This window comes from Apaloderma vittatum, unplaced genomic scaffold, assembly GCF_000703405.1.
Source record: "Apaloderma vittatum isolate BGI_N311 unplaced genomic scaffold, ASM70340v1 scaffold44433, whole genome shotgun sequence".
In the NCBI taxonomy this organism is placed as follows: Eukaryota; Metazoa; Chordata; class Aves; order Trogoniformes; family Trogonidae; genus Apaloderma; species Apaloderma vittatum.
This window is the reverse complement of record NW_009710644.1, coordinates 1-14106: the sequence shown is the minus strand read 5'-3', so window position 1 is coordinate 14106 and position 14106 is coordinate 1. Positions and strand designations below refer to the sequence as shown.

Below are 14106 nucleotides of genomic sequence, written 5' to 3'. Positions count from 1 at the left end.
TGGAGGGGGTCGGTTCCTGTAGCTGACGGGCCAGTCGCGGGGGTGAGCCTCCAGGGAAGGTGTGCAATAAGAGGTAAATATAAAAGCACCCCGAGAAGGCAGCAGACTGTTATAAAAGCGCCCCGAGAAGGCAGCAGACTGTCAAGATTTTAAAGATATGGGAGAAACTCAAGGGCTTTGGGTGACTGTCCCTCTCCCCTAAATTATCTCAGAAACTTTGGGGGCCCGGATCCCATCTTCTGAAGAATATAGCAGCACAATCGTCACTGACAATACCACAGCCAGCCCTCTGCGTATGTTAGGCTCTTCAGAATAGCTCTTCAGCCCAGAGTCCTCAGCCACCCATTTGAGTGGGTGCAGGAGGGAACAGCCTGTGCAGGTTTGTGTGTGAGGAGCACTGGTCAGAGCCTTTTCTAGAGGTAATCTCAAATGAGAACATTTTGCTTCAGTTTCATTCCACTAAAGATATATTTACATTTAAACAATTATTGGGAAAGTAATTTTAGAAAGTCACTTTTTTTTTTTATAGGAGGTCTCTTTTATTTTTGAGGCATTTTTCTGCTCTTTTACAAGCTTACAGCATTGCATCCTTGCTGCTTCCACCGAGTCTGTGGAACTGAAAATGGGGGGTGACGCATAGCAGAGAGGTGACCACAAAAAATACCCTTACTCAGTGAGTTCTTGTTCTGAAGGATTGTAGCTGTGCTTACTGGTGTGAGCTGATCGGCGCTTCGGGTGGGTTTGAAAGGATCTCCGCTGTTGCTGAGAAAGAATTTGACTCATCAAGGACTTCATCTAATTGACTGTCTGCTAGCTAGGGAGCTGCTCCCTCCTATGAAATCACCAAGATGGTATCACTGCAGTTGGGCATGGATTGGGTTCCTTTTTCCCTGTCAGGGGTTTCTTGCTAAGTCCATTTCAGTTTGGGTTTGCTCTGGCTGAACAGTAGGTTACAGCAAGATTTTTTTTCATTAAAAATTGAATGAAGTTAAAATAAACCATGGATCTGTTTCAAAATCTTCCTTTCCTCAGCTTAGGAAGGAAGGAAGGCAGGCTTTCACCGTAATTGCAGAGGAATTGTAGTTAATTGCATATTAAAAACAACAAAAGTTTCTTGGAGATGCTGAAGTATCAGTGGATTGGGGTTTCATTTAAATTTAAGGCCTTTCTCCCCTCTTGCTTTTTCTCCTGCTTAGTTCTGTACTAACTAACCCATGTTGTGGGGAACAAATTCCACTGTGCCAATGCCACTTCAGCTGAAGGCGTGCTGGTCACCTGTCTAACCCATGTGAACTGGGAGCTGTGTTTGAATCTCTCATTAATTTGACTGGGATTTGATTTTTCTTTTGGAAGTAATTAACACTGCGCTTACCACTGCTTTTCATTGTTTTCTCTGTCCTTGGGAGCGTGGTGGATGTAAGAAATACCAGGCATGTTTCACCCTTGCTGTGACTCCCCCAGCTTTCAGTAGGGTGGCTGTGGGGAGGCTTTCCTCTAGAAGCCAGAAATGCTGGATTCTTACAAAAAGATGAGCATTAGCTGGGGATGGTGGGTTCTTGTTGCAGGATATGGGAGGTCTGATTCTGCTAGTAGTGGTAACTAACTGACATAACTGTGCACGTTGTTGGGGTTTTTCTCCCTCCTTTTCATTTCTACTCCCTCTAATCTTCTTCTGCGTGACCTATTGAGATGGCAAATTCTTCAGGAATTCCTACTACAATTTTTCCACCATGCAGACCACGGTGGTGCCTTGGTCTTTGTGGCATCCCTTAGATGATTACAGAAAACCAAACAGCACTGACACTTCAAGCTAATCATGCCATTTCTGTTGCATCATAAAGACAATAAGCAGACAGATTTTGCTAACCTTTGCAGCCTGCGCCAGCTGCACTGTGCACTGGTTCCATGCGTCGTGCCTTTTCACTCCAGACTGAATCAAGTCCTGTAGTTTAGCTGCTGTGCTGCTTACGAGTCTGGAAAATTGAAAAAGCATACTGTATGTGAATACAGCAACCCACATGCACTCATTTCATGCACAGACTCATGTGTCATCATATGGCAAAGTGGCGTTTCTGACATTTGAAGTTATCTACATCCAGTATGAGCGAACTTGGATTGTGCAAAATCTAAGTACAAATTGGGAGAAGCACCCAGACCATCCCGGTGCTGTCTTCTCAGTTTCCAGGTAGCTTACCAGGGGGTCTGTGGAGTTTTTCTTGGGTTGTGTAAGGAGAATTTGCAAAACAAAACAAAGCAGTGATAATATTGGACTGCTGTTCTGTTTCTGCTTTTCTACACAGGGATCCAAATCCTGCTCCCATTGGCACTGAAGCTGTTGGAAGAATGGCTCTATTTGGACATTGATTTTCAGAGGTGACACCCATATGGCCCATAACTGTGCACATAATGCGACCACTCATGATGCCACTTTTATTTGTGTTGAGTAGTTGAAAGGCTACAGAGAGAGGAAGAGGCTCTCTGTCGCTGTGGTGTTAGCTGACAACAAACAGCAGTTTCACAGGTATGTGAAATTTTAATTTTGTGTACAGAATTGCAGAGAGTCTAGTTTCTTGAAGGTTTTACTGGATGGCAAATCAGTGGTGTGATATGGGATTTATTTAAATAGCACCATCAGTTCAGTATAGAATCAGCTCTGGGGAATATAGCTGTGAGGTAGGACATACCTTAAAAACTTCTGATGTTCTGAATTTGCAAGCTCTGTATTGAACATTTGACATTATTTTACCTCCCTTTAAAGCAAGCTCTTAATACATTTCTGATGTCAAAGAGAGAAACCCCATGTCGTGTCCTCCATACTGACCTGGCTGCCGCATGTTGATAGGCTGCAGTGTAAGTATCTGGACTGAGAAAATCCAACTTGTTCTTGGCTGGACACTTGCCGGGTTTCAGTGCAGCCAGGTAAGTGACAGATGGCGGGACAGGCTGGCCAGCACTGGCTGCCATGAAGCACTTAATCAGGAACCTGGGAAGAGGGTAACTGTCAGAGCAGGCTATGGTTGTGATCCCCAAGCAGCAAACGGTCATGCAAAAAGTCAAGTGGGCTTGGGTGAGGAGCAGCAAGGTGTGACCCATCCCATCAGTGGTCCCGAATGGACTTGACCAAGCAATGACCTCTTGTTCTGCGTGTTCTTCACAATAACCTGATCTGTGATGGGTCTCAGGGGTCGCCTGTGTACCATGTTTCATTCTACAGCAATCTGTAGCAATGAATTTGTAGGAAGAAACTTGCTGTGGCTATGAGCAGTCTCAGCAGCATGGTGATTAGGTACGTTAGCAACTTTGCGGCCTGAGTCTTAATGCTCTGGGAGTCTTCATGGTGGTTGGGTCTTACCTTCTGTGATCGCCAACACACAATCACGTCATGTTGACAAACATGAGACCCTTTCTTGGGGCTAAACGTGTGTCCAAGGAGCATTCCCCACTCTCTTATTTTTTTGGCACCTCTGCTATGACCTAGACTGACCAAGTTTAGAAGTAGAAGGTTACAGCATTTCTCTTAACTTTGCTACCAATCTTGCAAGAAGAAGCAGTAATGAGGGCAGGAGTGTCTGTGTGCAAGTACAGAGCTATGTGGTAGCATCTCTGTCCCTGGGAAGTGTATTGGTTTTCTCCTTCTAGTGAAAACACACATTATTAAAATTTCAAGTAGCTGTGGTTTCTTTCTCCTCTATTTCATCTGCTCTGGATAATCATCAGTCTGCATGTTCAGAGGGAAGTGGTGTGTTCTTGGAGCGTGACTCATCTGCTTTTGGTATCCAACAACTTTGCCTTCTCTGAATCAACCTCACTTTACCAATACATGTTACATGGCTTGCTTAGAAAATAAACCACAAAACTTGTATAGCAATGCTTTTGCTGTGCTACTAGACAAAGAAGAAAATGAAGTTATGCAGAACAGCACCTGTATACATCCCAACCCAAAAATAGAAGAGAGAATCTGATTCCCACGCACCTCCATGCCTGTGAGACAGAAGATGTGAATAGTTTATGTCCCCAGCTGTATTTTTAGAAGGTGCTGTGAGAAAGGAGTAGCTGGTTTTACTGGTTTTGGAGAAGAAGCAGTAGAGGCTGAATAAATGAGGGGGCAGGCTTTTAGGTGAACAGATTTGAATTGTTACCTGGCAGTTTGCAGGAACAAAATGGTGTTTTCCCCTTCATAAATACAAGAGGCAAGTATTTTAGTGTATAAAGAAGGGAGTCCACTCAGCAAGGAGTAACCGTGTCCACCACACGCCCGGAGGCAGATCTCCACTGCTGAAGTGCTGTACTGGGTAACTAAGGCTTTAAAGCCTGAAGAAAATGCATGGAGCTGTTGGGGGGGGAACAAAAAAAAAGAAAAAAAATCAGAATATTAGTGGTGAAAATGTTCTAAAAGAGCCCTCAGAATAAGTTTCCTTTTTTAAAAAGTTTTGTTCAGTTTCTGGGCATGAACTCCCTGTCAGATCCTCCGTTGTATGCACCCAGCTCCCTGAGCCTGGCCTTTGGGTTCTGCCTGGGGTGCTGCACACCCTCGTGCTGGGCACGCTCTGGTCAGTTTGTATGTTTTGGAGTTTCTCAGTCAGCAGTGGCTCTGGCAGCCTTTGATCAGAGTGTGTTTTCATTTCAGACTTCCAGTTGCAAAATCTTATATCCTATCTAATAAGTCACATTTTTCGTTTTGGCTCAGAACTGTGTATTTGTATGTGGCATTGTGAAATAATGTTTTGTGGCACCAGCTGCTTGGGACAAGGATTTTATCAAACGGACATGCTTTTCAAGGACTTTTCCCTCTGCAATAGTTCCCAAAACAAAAAATTTGGGGCGGTAAAGCACATGCTGTTGCTGACTGGTTGTGGACCTAGAACACGCCATTCGATTTCTTAGTGCTCCCTCTTTCTCCAGTTATCTATTGGTGAGAGGAATGCTTGTCCAGTCTGCTAAAAGGCTTCAATATTTAGAAATGAGAAGTGCTGTATGAGCTAATCCCGCTGCAGCTCACCTCCGGCAGCGTGTCGAAGTTCTTGCTCTTGATCTCTGTGTAGCCCCTCTCCAACAGCCCCTGCAGGTAGTTGTTGATGAAATGAAAGGCGTAGCCTGTTGCCAGCTGGGGCAGCAGCTTCTCTTGCTGAGTCTGGTAGTCAAGGATTTTTGCTTCTTCTTCCCTGTTGGAAGACAGCTGATGAAGTAGGGGAAGTGCAGACACAGGCATAGCTACTGTTAGTTTACCTATCGCTTGACGAAAAAATGGCATTTTTTTGTTACTAAGCAGCAGTATGTGAACAGGACTGAGCTGATGTCATGGCAGCTTGCTAAGCTGTTACAGAAACAAGCCGGCCTAGGAAAAAAAGCGATTTTTCTGCTGTGTTGGTGAACCAGCCAAACAGAGTAGAAAAGGCTCTGGATGCTCGGTCGTTACAAAGGGAACGGGGACTGTGGGAGAGGATGAGGATGAGGCCTTCAAGGCGGGGGCACTGCTCCCTGAAAAACTCCTGCTTTTCCAACTGGGTGTTTGTGGCCCTGGCTATAGCTCGGTTTCTCTGAAAATATTTGAGTCTAAATTATTTTAAGCTTCCTGAGCTGTTGTTTTCTTTATTCTTTACCACTTTTTTCTGTGGTTAGTACACTTAGGACTTCAGATGATGGAATTGGTTGTTACCAGCAGCTCAGCACGCTGTGCTCTTGTGTTTAGCTTGTGTTTGAACCAAGCCACATTCTCATTAGGACCTTGCTTTCGAAGGGAGATTTAAGTAGAAATTTTGAAATCCATTCAAAAGAAAATATCAATTTAAAAAATACAGGGATTCTTACCAGGCTATAAAATTCAGTGTTACAAAGTATGGATATTGGAACTGAGGACTTTGGAAGGTGTTTTAATGTTGCACCCACTAGTAGGATCCTAAGGAATAAGAATTCAGCATCTTGTCTTCTTTGTCTGGGTTCTGTTGAGTTATGTGATTACACGGGAAGACCAGATATAAGAAAAATAAGCTGCCTGTTTGAACCACTGAGCTATTCAAACTATGAATCTTATCTTAGAAAGAACTGTAAACATTCTCTTGTACTTTGACTGAAGCTTATTAATGTAAATAATGGGGAAGCGTGTTTGGAATACCCTGTCTGGGCCAGGAAATAAGCCAGTGATGTACTGAAAGATAAGATGAAGCACAGAAATGTGGGCTGGTGTGGGGCAACAGGGTGTTGGATCCCCTTCCCACCGCTGCGGACTTGCGTGGCGTTACCCAGGCTTTAACTTGGACTGCCGGCGAACCACGGAGTATCGTATGGCAATGGTGCAAGCTTTCAGTAGAGGTATTAAAACTTCATCCCCAATGAGGGAAATGCGCACTGTAGTCATTGTAAAATAATTAATCTTCTGTGACCCCTGTCTCACATAGGTGCCATCTGGTTGAACCTAGAGTACAGAGAGGACATTAAATGCCACCTTCTTCAATACTTCAGTACCAGGATGGTTGTGTAATTTTTGTGCATAGAATAAAATGGACACTGAAATCCTTCACTGAATGCAAAACTAAGTATTTTTATGTACAATGGATGAAACATAGCGATTTGAAGAAAAAAATTCTTACTGCTTCTGGCTCAGATTCTGCCTGTCCCGTGATCCCCAACCTCTGGTTGTGGAATTCCTGACACTGAGTTTCGTTTAGGCTTCAGGGAGATTCTGCCCTTGATAAAACCAGAGACTTGCAGACAGCTCAAAGGAACATCTTTGTCCTGAATTTAGGCAGGTCCTTGTGTCTCTCTGGCTGTGCAATCAGAGTCTGACGGGCAAGCCTGTGATACGAGTCCGTACATACCTCACAAAACTTGTTCAGCATGTTCTCCCTGGGGACGCGCACATTCTGCAGCATGAGGTAGCCGTTGTCAATGTGCTCAAAATTCATTTTGGGACCGATGTCTCCTGCAGTTATGCCTGCAGTGGGAGAAAACATAGCCTGCTTATTTCCACTTGAACTTTTTTCCTCCCCATTTTGTGTCAGGCTGAGGATCTCAGCTCTGCTTCTTCCCCAGGGTGAGTGATCTTGCCTGAGGCTTGAGTGCCTGTGGTAGTTTGTTTCCATGATCCATCTTTTTACCCATGTTGGTTGAGGTCAGAACTCAGGTGTTAAAGCAGAGGTGCTCAGAGCAGCCCAGGCTTCTGGTTAAGAAGCAGGCTTGGTCTGGATATGCCTGAGAATACATTAAATTTTCCTTTAGATAGAGAGGTTGGGATTAATGGTAACTATGCCATGGGTACCTCTCTTGGTTTTGTTTTGGCAATTACAACTCTCTCTCCCTGGGCTCAATTTCAGAAAATATTTAAAGGCAAAATAGGCAGAGCACCTGCAGAAGTGCTGCCGGGTCTGGGGTCATTTACCTGGGCAGAGTGAGTGGTCCTGAAGGCTGCGTATCTGCACGATGAAGGGATGCACGCCGTAGCACTTCCCCTGGACGTACAGCTGAGCAAAGACCACGGTGTGAGTTGCTGATCTTCCCACTGTGAAAAGAAAAACATTCCCATTCCCTTACGACGAGGTACAATAGAAAAGCTTCCACAGTTAACTGCAGTCAGTGCTAATTGTGTGTTAGGTCTCGCTAACATACAGGTCAGTGTAGGTGTGATCCACAGATGCTGGAAGCTGGAGATTGCTTAAATCTGTGCTCTGAGCCTGCTCGTGACTCTCAGAACTTGCATCATTCTTCTGCCTCTGCTGCTGCCTGTGAGGCTTGGATGAAGAGTTTGTATCATCAGATGAGAAAAATATAAGTAAAGTTCATGCAGTGCTGAGAGAGCAGGAAGTGCCGTGGCCATTACAGAAACTCCAGTTATTTTCTGTGAAATACTTGGCTGAAGAGAGCTGTGAATTTCACACTTAAATCCTGTATGCTGAGACTGGCTGATGTCTTGAATTCTTTATGCTGATAACCTCCCTGCACTTTTTGATTGTACGACTAATATTTATAAAGAAGAGGAGATCGATTCCTGCAAGAGTTTCCCTGAGCATAGTTCTCCAGCCCTGCCACCCAAGGGCTTTTGATAGGTGATAGTGGTTCCCTTCTGGCCTCTGAACTTTTTGTACAAAACCCTTTGGTCTCTTACTTGCCTCTTCATGTGTGCATCTCTTTCTGAAGTCCTCTGTTAGCACCTGGGCCCTCAAACACAGAGCTTGAGCAGGGCAGACTGAGTAACTGAAGGAGGCAAATGAGGGAAACCAAAATATTTCACGTGGTACTTACTGTCTCCAGGCCACCACTTCATGGCAGAGATCTTTGGTGTGTTCAGTATAAACTCCTGTGTACTGATGTCAAAGACTGCTGTTGTTTCCAAACCCTGAAGATAAGTTCCTTTTAAAAAAAATAAAAATAATTACATATATGCACCTATATATTTACATTTCCTGATGTATCACAAGGGTGGAGAGAGTGGAGGATCCCTGGAGCTGGTGTGGGCATTACCAGGGTTTTGTGGTTTACCCTCCTGATGAGAACCGTGGAACCCCACATCATCTTCTGCAAAGATCTTTTGGGCTACAGGGTATTCAGGGCAAACTGCCTGCTTCGTGGTGGCTCCAAGAACTTGCGCAAGTCGCCTGGCTGATCCCCTCCACTGATGGTGGCTGCCTGCTATCTAACCATGACCTGTCACCCTTCCTCATGTTATTTTTCTTCTCGCTGGCAAAACCAAAGCCAGCGCCTTGCAGAGGAAATCAGTCTCTAACAGAGAGGTGGCATTTCCTCCCCAGCCACCCCTGTCCCAGTGAAGCATGGACAGCTTGAACTCAAATTCCTCTAACAACCTGGGCCAGAACTTACTCTTCTACAGAAACGCTACATTTTCTCCACAGCCTTACCGTGCCCTAGTTCAGTCTGGGCGTAGCTTCCAATGAGCCGATACTTGGTGGCCAGAGGAACCCATTTGGCGATCTGTTTGTCAGAGCCCAGCACTGAAATACTTCTTATGAAGATGCTGTGAAGGAGAAATGCGACGTCTCCTGACAGCGCCCTGTGGAGAAGATACAAAGGGTGTATTTGCATGGATGAAGTTCCAGGGATGAGATGAATGAGGCGGTCACCAGGCGGTGCCACCTTCCACCTTTTGATTTCTGCCTTGTCATACCGTACCCCATGTCCACCATCAACACGGTACTGCAAGGAAAGTGCTCTTCCAAGCTGCTTCTTCTGTAATACAGTTTGCCTAAGTGTTTAAGCTCATTATTTCCCTTGCTTTTGGAGGAATTATCTGTTCTGAGTAGCAGATGCTGAGCTCCTGAAAACACAGCGCAGCTCCAAAGCTTCCCTATAGCTCTGACAGCTTGTGAGCCCTTTGTATCTTGCTTTTATTTCATAAGAATTTTTTTTTTTCTGGATTATTTAAGTCACATTCTAAGGCTGAGCTAAAACAACCCCACCATCTTACCCTAAAACCCCACCACCCTGGCAGTTCACTGGACTGAATGACATACGAAGGAATCTGAGACCTGAGTTTCCTGAACATTTCCCAAGGAAATACCTTGGTACGTTGGGTTGTTGCTGTACTCTTCCCTGGGTGTTTGCTGTGAGTCACTGTCAGGGAGCAATACTGGTGTTCATGGAGATTTGGCCTTACTTGAGATGGTTTTTTTCTGGTGTGGAAAAATTCAACTATATCCTTGTAACACCTGGTTTATTGTCTGGTCAAGCCCAGTGCCAGCTGACAGGGCTGCATACATCCCAAAAAGCACTATTCCAGAAGCTGTGTGTGGGAACTTGGGTGCAGTAATTTCCATGATGCAAATGAGAAACTCATTTGTTTTAAAGTATTTTTGTGTGTGAGAAACCCTAAGAAAATATGAGCAATACAGTCCCTTTTCCTGCGGTTTCTCAGAGTATGGTTGAATCACCTCATAGATATAAGTAAGTATATGAGCTTTCACACATAAAGGCTTTGCTGTTCTCAGTAGCTTGTACGGCTGTTAGCACGTTCCTTTTTGCAGTCCTCTAGTGAGTGCCTCATTCTAGATAGGTACCTTTTATTGTTAACAAATGGCTACGACCTTCCTTTATACTGGCCCTGAGAGAGAATCAGTCATGCTGCAGAAGTGCGGGGAAAAACACGAACAAAGAAGTTAAAGGGCAATTGCTCTGATTAACAGAAAAAGTCTAAATGAACCCTTGGCAGCTCATCCAGAAATCATGTTACTTTAACTGCAATTTTAACAAGCTGGCTTTTACATGTGCGCAAGGCACCAGGACTTTGTCAGTGAGAGCTTGGTGCTCCCCGGGTGTGTCCTGCGAGCAGCTCTGCTCTTCATCCTGCAAAATCCAGCAGCGAAGGGCTGGCCCCACCAAAACCCTTGGCATCGGGGGAGGTGGATAAAAGCAAGCCTCGGTGGGAGAGACACTTGAATTTTTCCAGGTTTTAAAAATCTGCTGGGATTCTATTTCTTTTTTTCTTTTGAGGGACAAATGGGAACCTGCTTTTTATTGGGGATGTAAGGATCAGGTCGAAGAGCTCTTGATGGAAGATTTCCCCCTTTATCAGTCCCACTCACTGTAGGCAGCAAAGAGCTTAGCACAAAAAATTGTCATCTTTCATGGCATCAAATATTGGAAAGTGACTTTGAGTGTCAGCAGTGGTTCGTAAGGTGCAGGCATTGCCCTTTGGAATGACGCTATCCAACTTGCACCTTCTTACTGGGTAGGTAACCCCATCAAATTGATGGTGTGTGCTGGGCAACACCAAACTGGTACTTTTATTTAGCAAGGCAGGAAAGAAGGAGGGGTGAGCAATTAAAATGAAAATATGGAGCTGAACCCCATGCAAATGTTAAGAATTATTTTTTTAAAGAAAGGGATTGTGAGAAGTATTTTATTCCATTTACCTGCAAACTAAGTTGGGTGGGTTTTTTGTTTTGTTTTTTTAAATACAGTATGGGTTTTCTAGTCAGAGAAAAATGTAATTTTTAATTTATCTGGAAGTCAGTAACATAACTGAAAGTGCACCACTTCCTATTCTGATTATACATTTTAAAATGTCTGAGGGGTGGTATGAGAGCTGTAGCACAGGTTAGGAGCTTGCTAAAGCAGAAGTATCACACTGGGGATGTGAACAGCTGTGATCTATCATGCTGTACTCCTGTGCTGCTCTTTGAGAAGTTCCCTGCTATGTATCATCATTTTCCCTTTTCCCGAGCATGCTGCTAAAGTAAAAGCCTGCAGCACATCCTTATCAAAACCTTATCTGTCAGCTGTTGGCCTCTTCCAGCCTTCACTAAAGCTGATTCTTGTTGGCATACAAAATTTCTAACAAAAAAAATAGTTGTTAATTTAAAAGAAAAAGAAGTGATAAACATCACCTGTAAATGTACTTAAATTCAGGTCCATCTTGAGTCCATCCCATCTCATGCATTTTTTTCTGGAGGTGAACCCCTTTTCTGACTGCTGCTTCGTACCTCTCGTTCTGGCTCTGGAAATACTGATTTTCTCTGCTGAATATGGGGTCGCATTCAATGGCTTCAACTGCAAAGCAACACAGAGGAGTTAGTTCTCCTCGGGTTGGGGAGATGTGGGCAGCACCTCGAGCCCTGCTCAGGAGGAGGTGACGGGGCTGGGATCGTGGATACCGATGATGTGACTTTGTTGGGGGACTGCAGGCAGGTTTTATTTTGCCAGTGCTGGCTCTGATGGCTGTCATGCCTAACTCTGCAGAACAGTGGGTTTGGGGAAGGAGGAAGGAAACCTAGTGAGCCTGAGAGAAGGGTCCGTTGAGTGCAAACAGTGACTGTGCAGGGTAAGGAGGTGACGCTGGGCTGCAGTTACCTGGATTGTGCTCAGCCTGGGCTTTGCCAGCACTTCACAGCCTTGTGAAGCAACTCTTGGGTTTGCTCTTTCTGTGGTAGCCTGTGAACCTTCCTGCTGCTCACTTTTTAGCTTTGTTTGGAACTCAAGTTCTTAAACCTGACTATTTGAATCATGTGCTTTGGTTAGCTTTGGTAGCTAACTTGCTTAGCCTGAGTAGCTAGATTGCTGAAGCCTTAGGCTGCAAGCTGTAACCTAGAGATCAGTGAACTTAAACTTAACTCTTTCTTAATCACAGGAAAAATGGCAAGGAATAGTTCTGCACAACTCTGACATAATGTAACTGAGCTAACTGAATATGACATATGTAATATTAGTGAGGACTCTATGCTTCACAATATGAATTAGCGTGTCCTTTACAATCAAAGGAAAAGGAACTATAAAGTGAAGAAATGAAGAAAGAGACTTTTCTATGTGGCGTCAGCATAGGACAGGTGAGTTTCCAGGTGCACATGAAACAAAGATTATGAAACTGTATAAGTAGGTAAAGTCACCCACACCAAAAACTCCAATCACCAAAAAGGACAAGTAACTTAATTTGATTGGAGAAGAGACACATGCTTCTCATGTGAACACCTCATGTGTTACAGTGTGAGGCTTTAAAAAGCACAGGGAAGTAACTGAGGGGTCCCTCTGCAGAGACACCCAGCTCGCTCTTATCTTGCTGGTATTCCGTTCTATTAAATAATTTATTTTTATGAGATTCAGTGCCTGAGACTATGCTTCAGGAGGCCTAGGGTATAAACTGCACTTCTTTAAGAGTCTTGAAACCTTGAATCCATTCCCATTTAAGGTTATACTGAGCTCCAACTGCACCATGAAGCGTGTGATCCCAGTGGCCTGTGCCATTTCCATTTGATAAGGGTATAATATGGATGCAGTTACAAAGACAAAAGAGATTTTTTTTTTTCTCTCCTCTGTTCTTTCAGAGCATGCATTGTTTCTGGGCACACCCATCACAAGTGAGAGCAGCTCAGCCTGGCCAAGTCAACCCATGCAAGGAATTCCCCACCTGGATGAGGCTGATATGCTGAGGAGGTAGTCGGCTGCGGTTCCCCCATGGTGTGTGTGGCTGTGCAGCAGCTCTGGCCCCCGTGTGCATCCCCCTCCCACAGAGTGCTCACCTGTGGGACCCTCAACCCTTGTATTCCAGTTTAACCAGACTTGCCAGAGATACTGGAGGTGGGGGCAGGGAAGGAGAAAAGCTTCAGGCAGCAGGAGTGGCTGCAGAGGAGTTGATTTACTCTTATCTCCATCTCCATGCTCCCACTCTTAAAAGAGGTGGGCAATAAGAAGATACCCGGGAGCAGACAACCCACTATGCTGCAAGGGAGGAGCAGAAGCAGCAGGGACACAGGTGTGCTCCATCCCAGCCCGCAGCCAGGGGCCTCACAAAGTTCACTCACCCACTGCCCTCCGAATCCGAGTGCGCTCTGCACCACCGTCCAGCAAGGCTGTCAGCTTTTCCACGCTGAAGGAGGCTGTTTGCCTCTCGCTGGCGAGGTCAGGATTGATGCTGCTGGGGATCGAGCCCTGCGAGTACTTGCTGGTCTCCAGCAGAGCCATCCTGGAGGCTGAGCTGCTCTGGGCAGGGATGAAGCTTGTCAGGCTCTTGGAACCCCTTCAGTGGGTGGTTGATGAAGATGTTGGGCACAGCAAGCAATGTTTTCGGTAGGTTGGCCAAGATATTGCACCTGCACAGGGAGTGCGTAAATATTTAGGCACTGTCTTGTCCTCGTTACAATGATATTGATAATGAAAATTTAGGGCAATGTGAAGATCCTTTTTTTTAAAAACATAAAATCTTTTTCCCCCAGTCTGTCCCCAGTATTTTATGAGAAGTTACTGTGGGAATATTCCACCACAATGTGCTTAAGGGAGTTTCTGGCCCCGTGGGTGTCTGCTGAGAGGCTCCGGGACCTGCTGGCAGCTCTCCCCACGCTCCGTCCTGCCTCCCACGGGGCTTGGCTTTACATTAACTCCTAACTTTGCAATTCCCATGTTATCAGGATTTGTTGCAGGATACTAATTAAAAAACAAAACAAAACAAAACGATGGTGCATGGAAAATAAAGCACTTTTTTTCCCTTATAGAAGCTGCCTGCCTTCCTCAACTGTTTTAATACTGTAAGAAGTTTAAACTCTGGAAGGTTTCACAAATACGTTCTTAATTCCTGCTTTTCAGCTATTCAGACCTTTAATTCGAGGTGCCTTGTTGTCCTGGGAGGAAGAAAAGCCTCAGAGCAGGGCGCTCAGTACACAGGGCTGAAGT

General features: G+C 44.9%; 1 protein-coding gene across 1 annotated transcript in view; it reads right to left on the bottom strand.

Annotated features, from left to right (window-relative positions):
- ACOX2 (acyl-CoA oxidase 2, branched chain) overlaps positions 1-13401 on the bottom strand; it is a 17385-nt gene extending 3984 nt beyond the window's left edge. The window contains exons 1-11 of the mRNA XM_009867335.1: positions 13242-13401; positions 11334-11496; positions 8850-9001; positions 8236-8343; positions 7376-7495; positions 6816-6931; positions 6240-6412; positions 5000-5162; positions 4140-4330; positions 2822-2983; positions 1868-1973 (exon numbers count right to left, since the gene is read on the bottom strand). Coding sequence (XP_009865637.1) covers positions 1868-1973; positions 2822-2983; positions 4140-4330; positions 5000-5162; positions 6240-6412; positions 6816-6931; positions 7376-7495; positions 8236-8343; positions 8850-9001; positions 11334-11496; positions 13242-13401 — 1614 coding nt within the window. The remainder of the gene's footprint in view (positions 1-1867; positions 1974-2821; positions 2984-4139; positions 4331-4999; positions 5163-6239; positions 6413-6815; positions 6932-7375; positions 7496-8235; positions 8344-8849; positions 9002-11333; positions 11497-13241) is intronic.
- Positions 13402-14106: the final 705 nt, after the last annotated feature.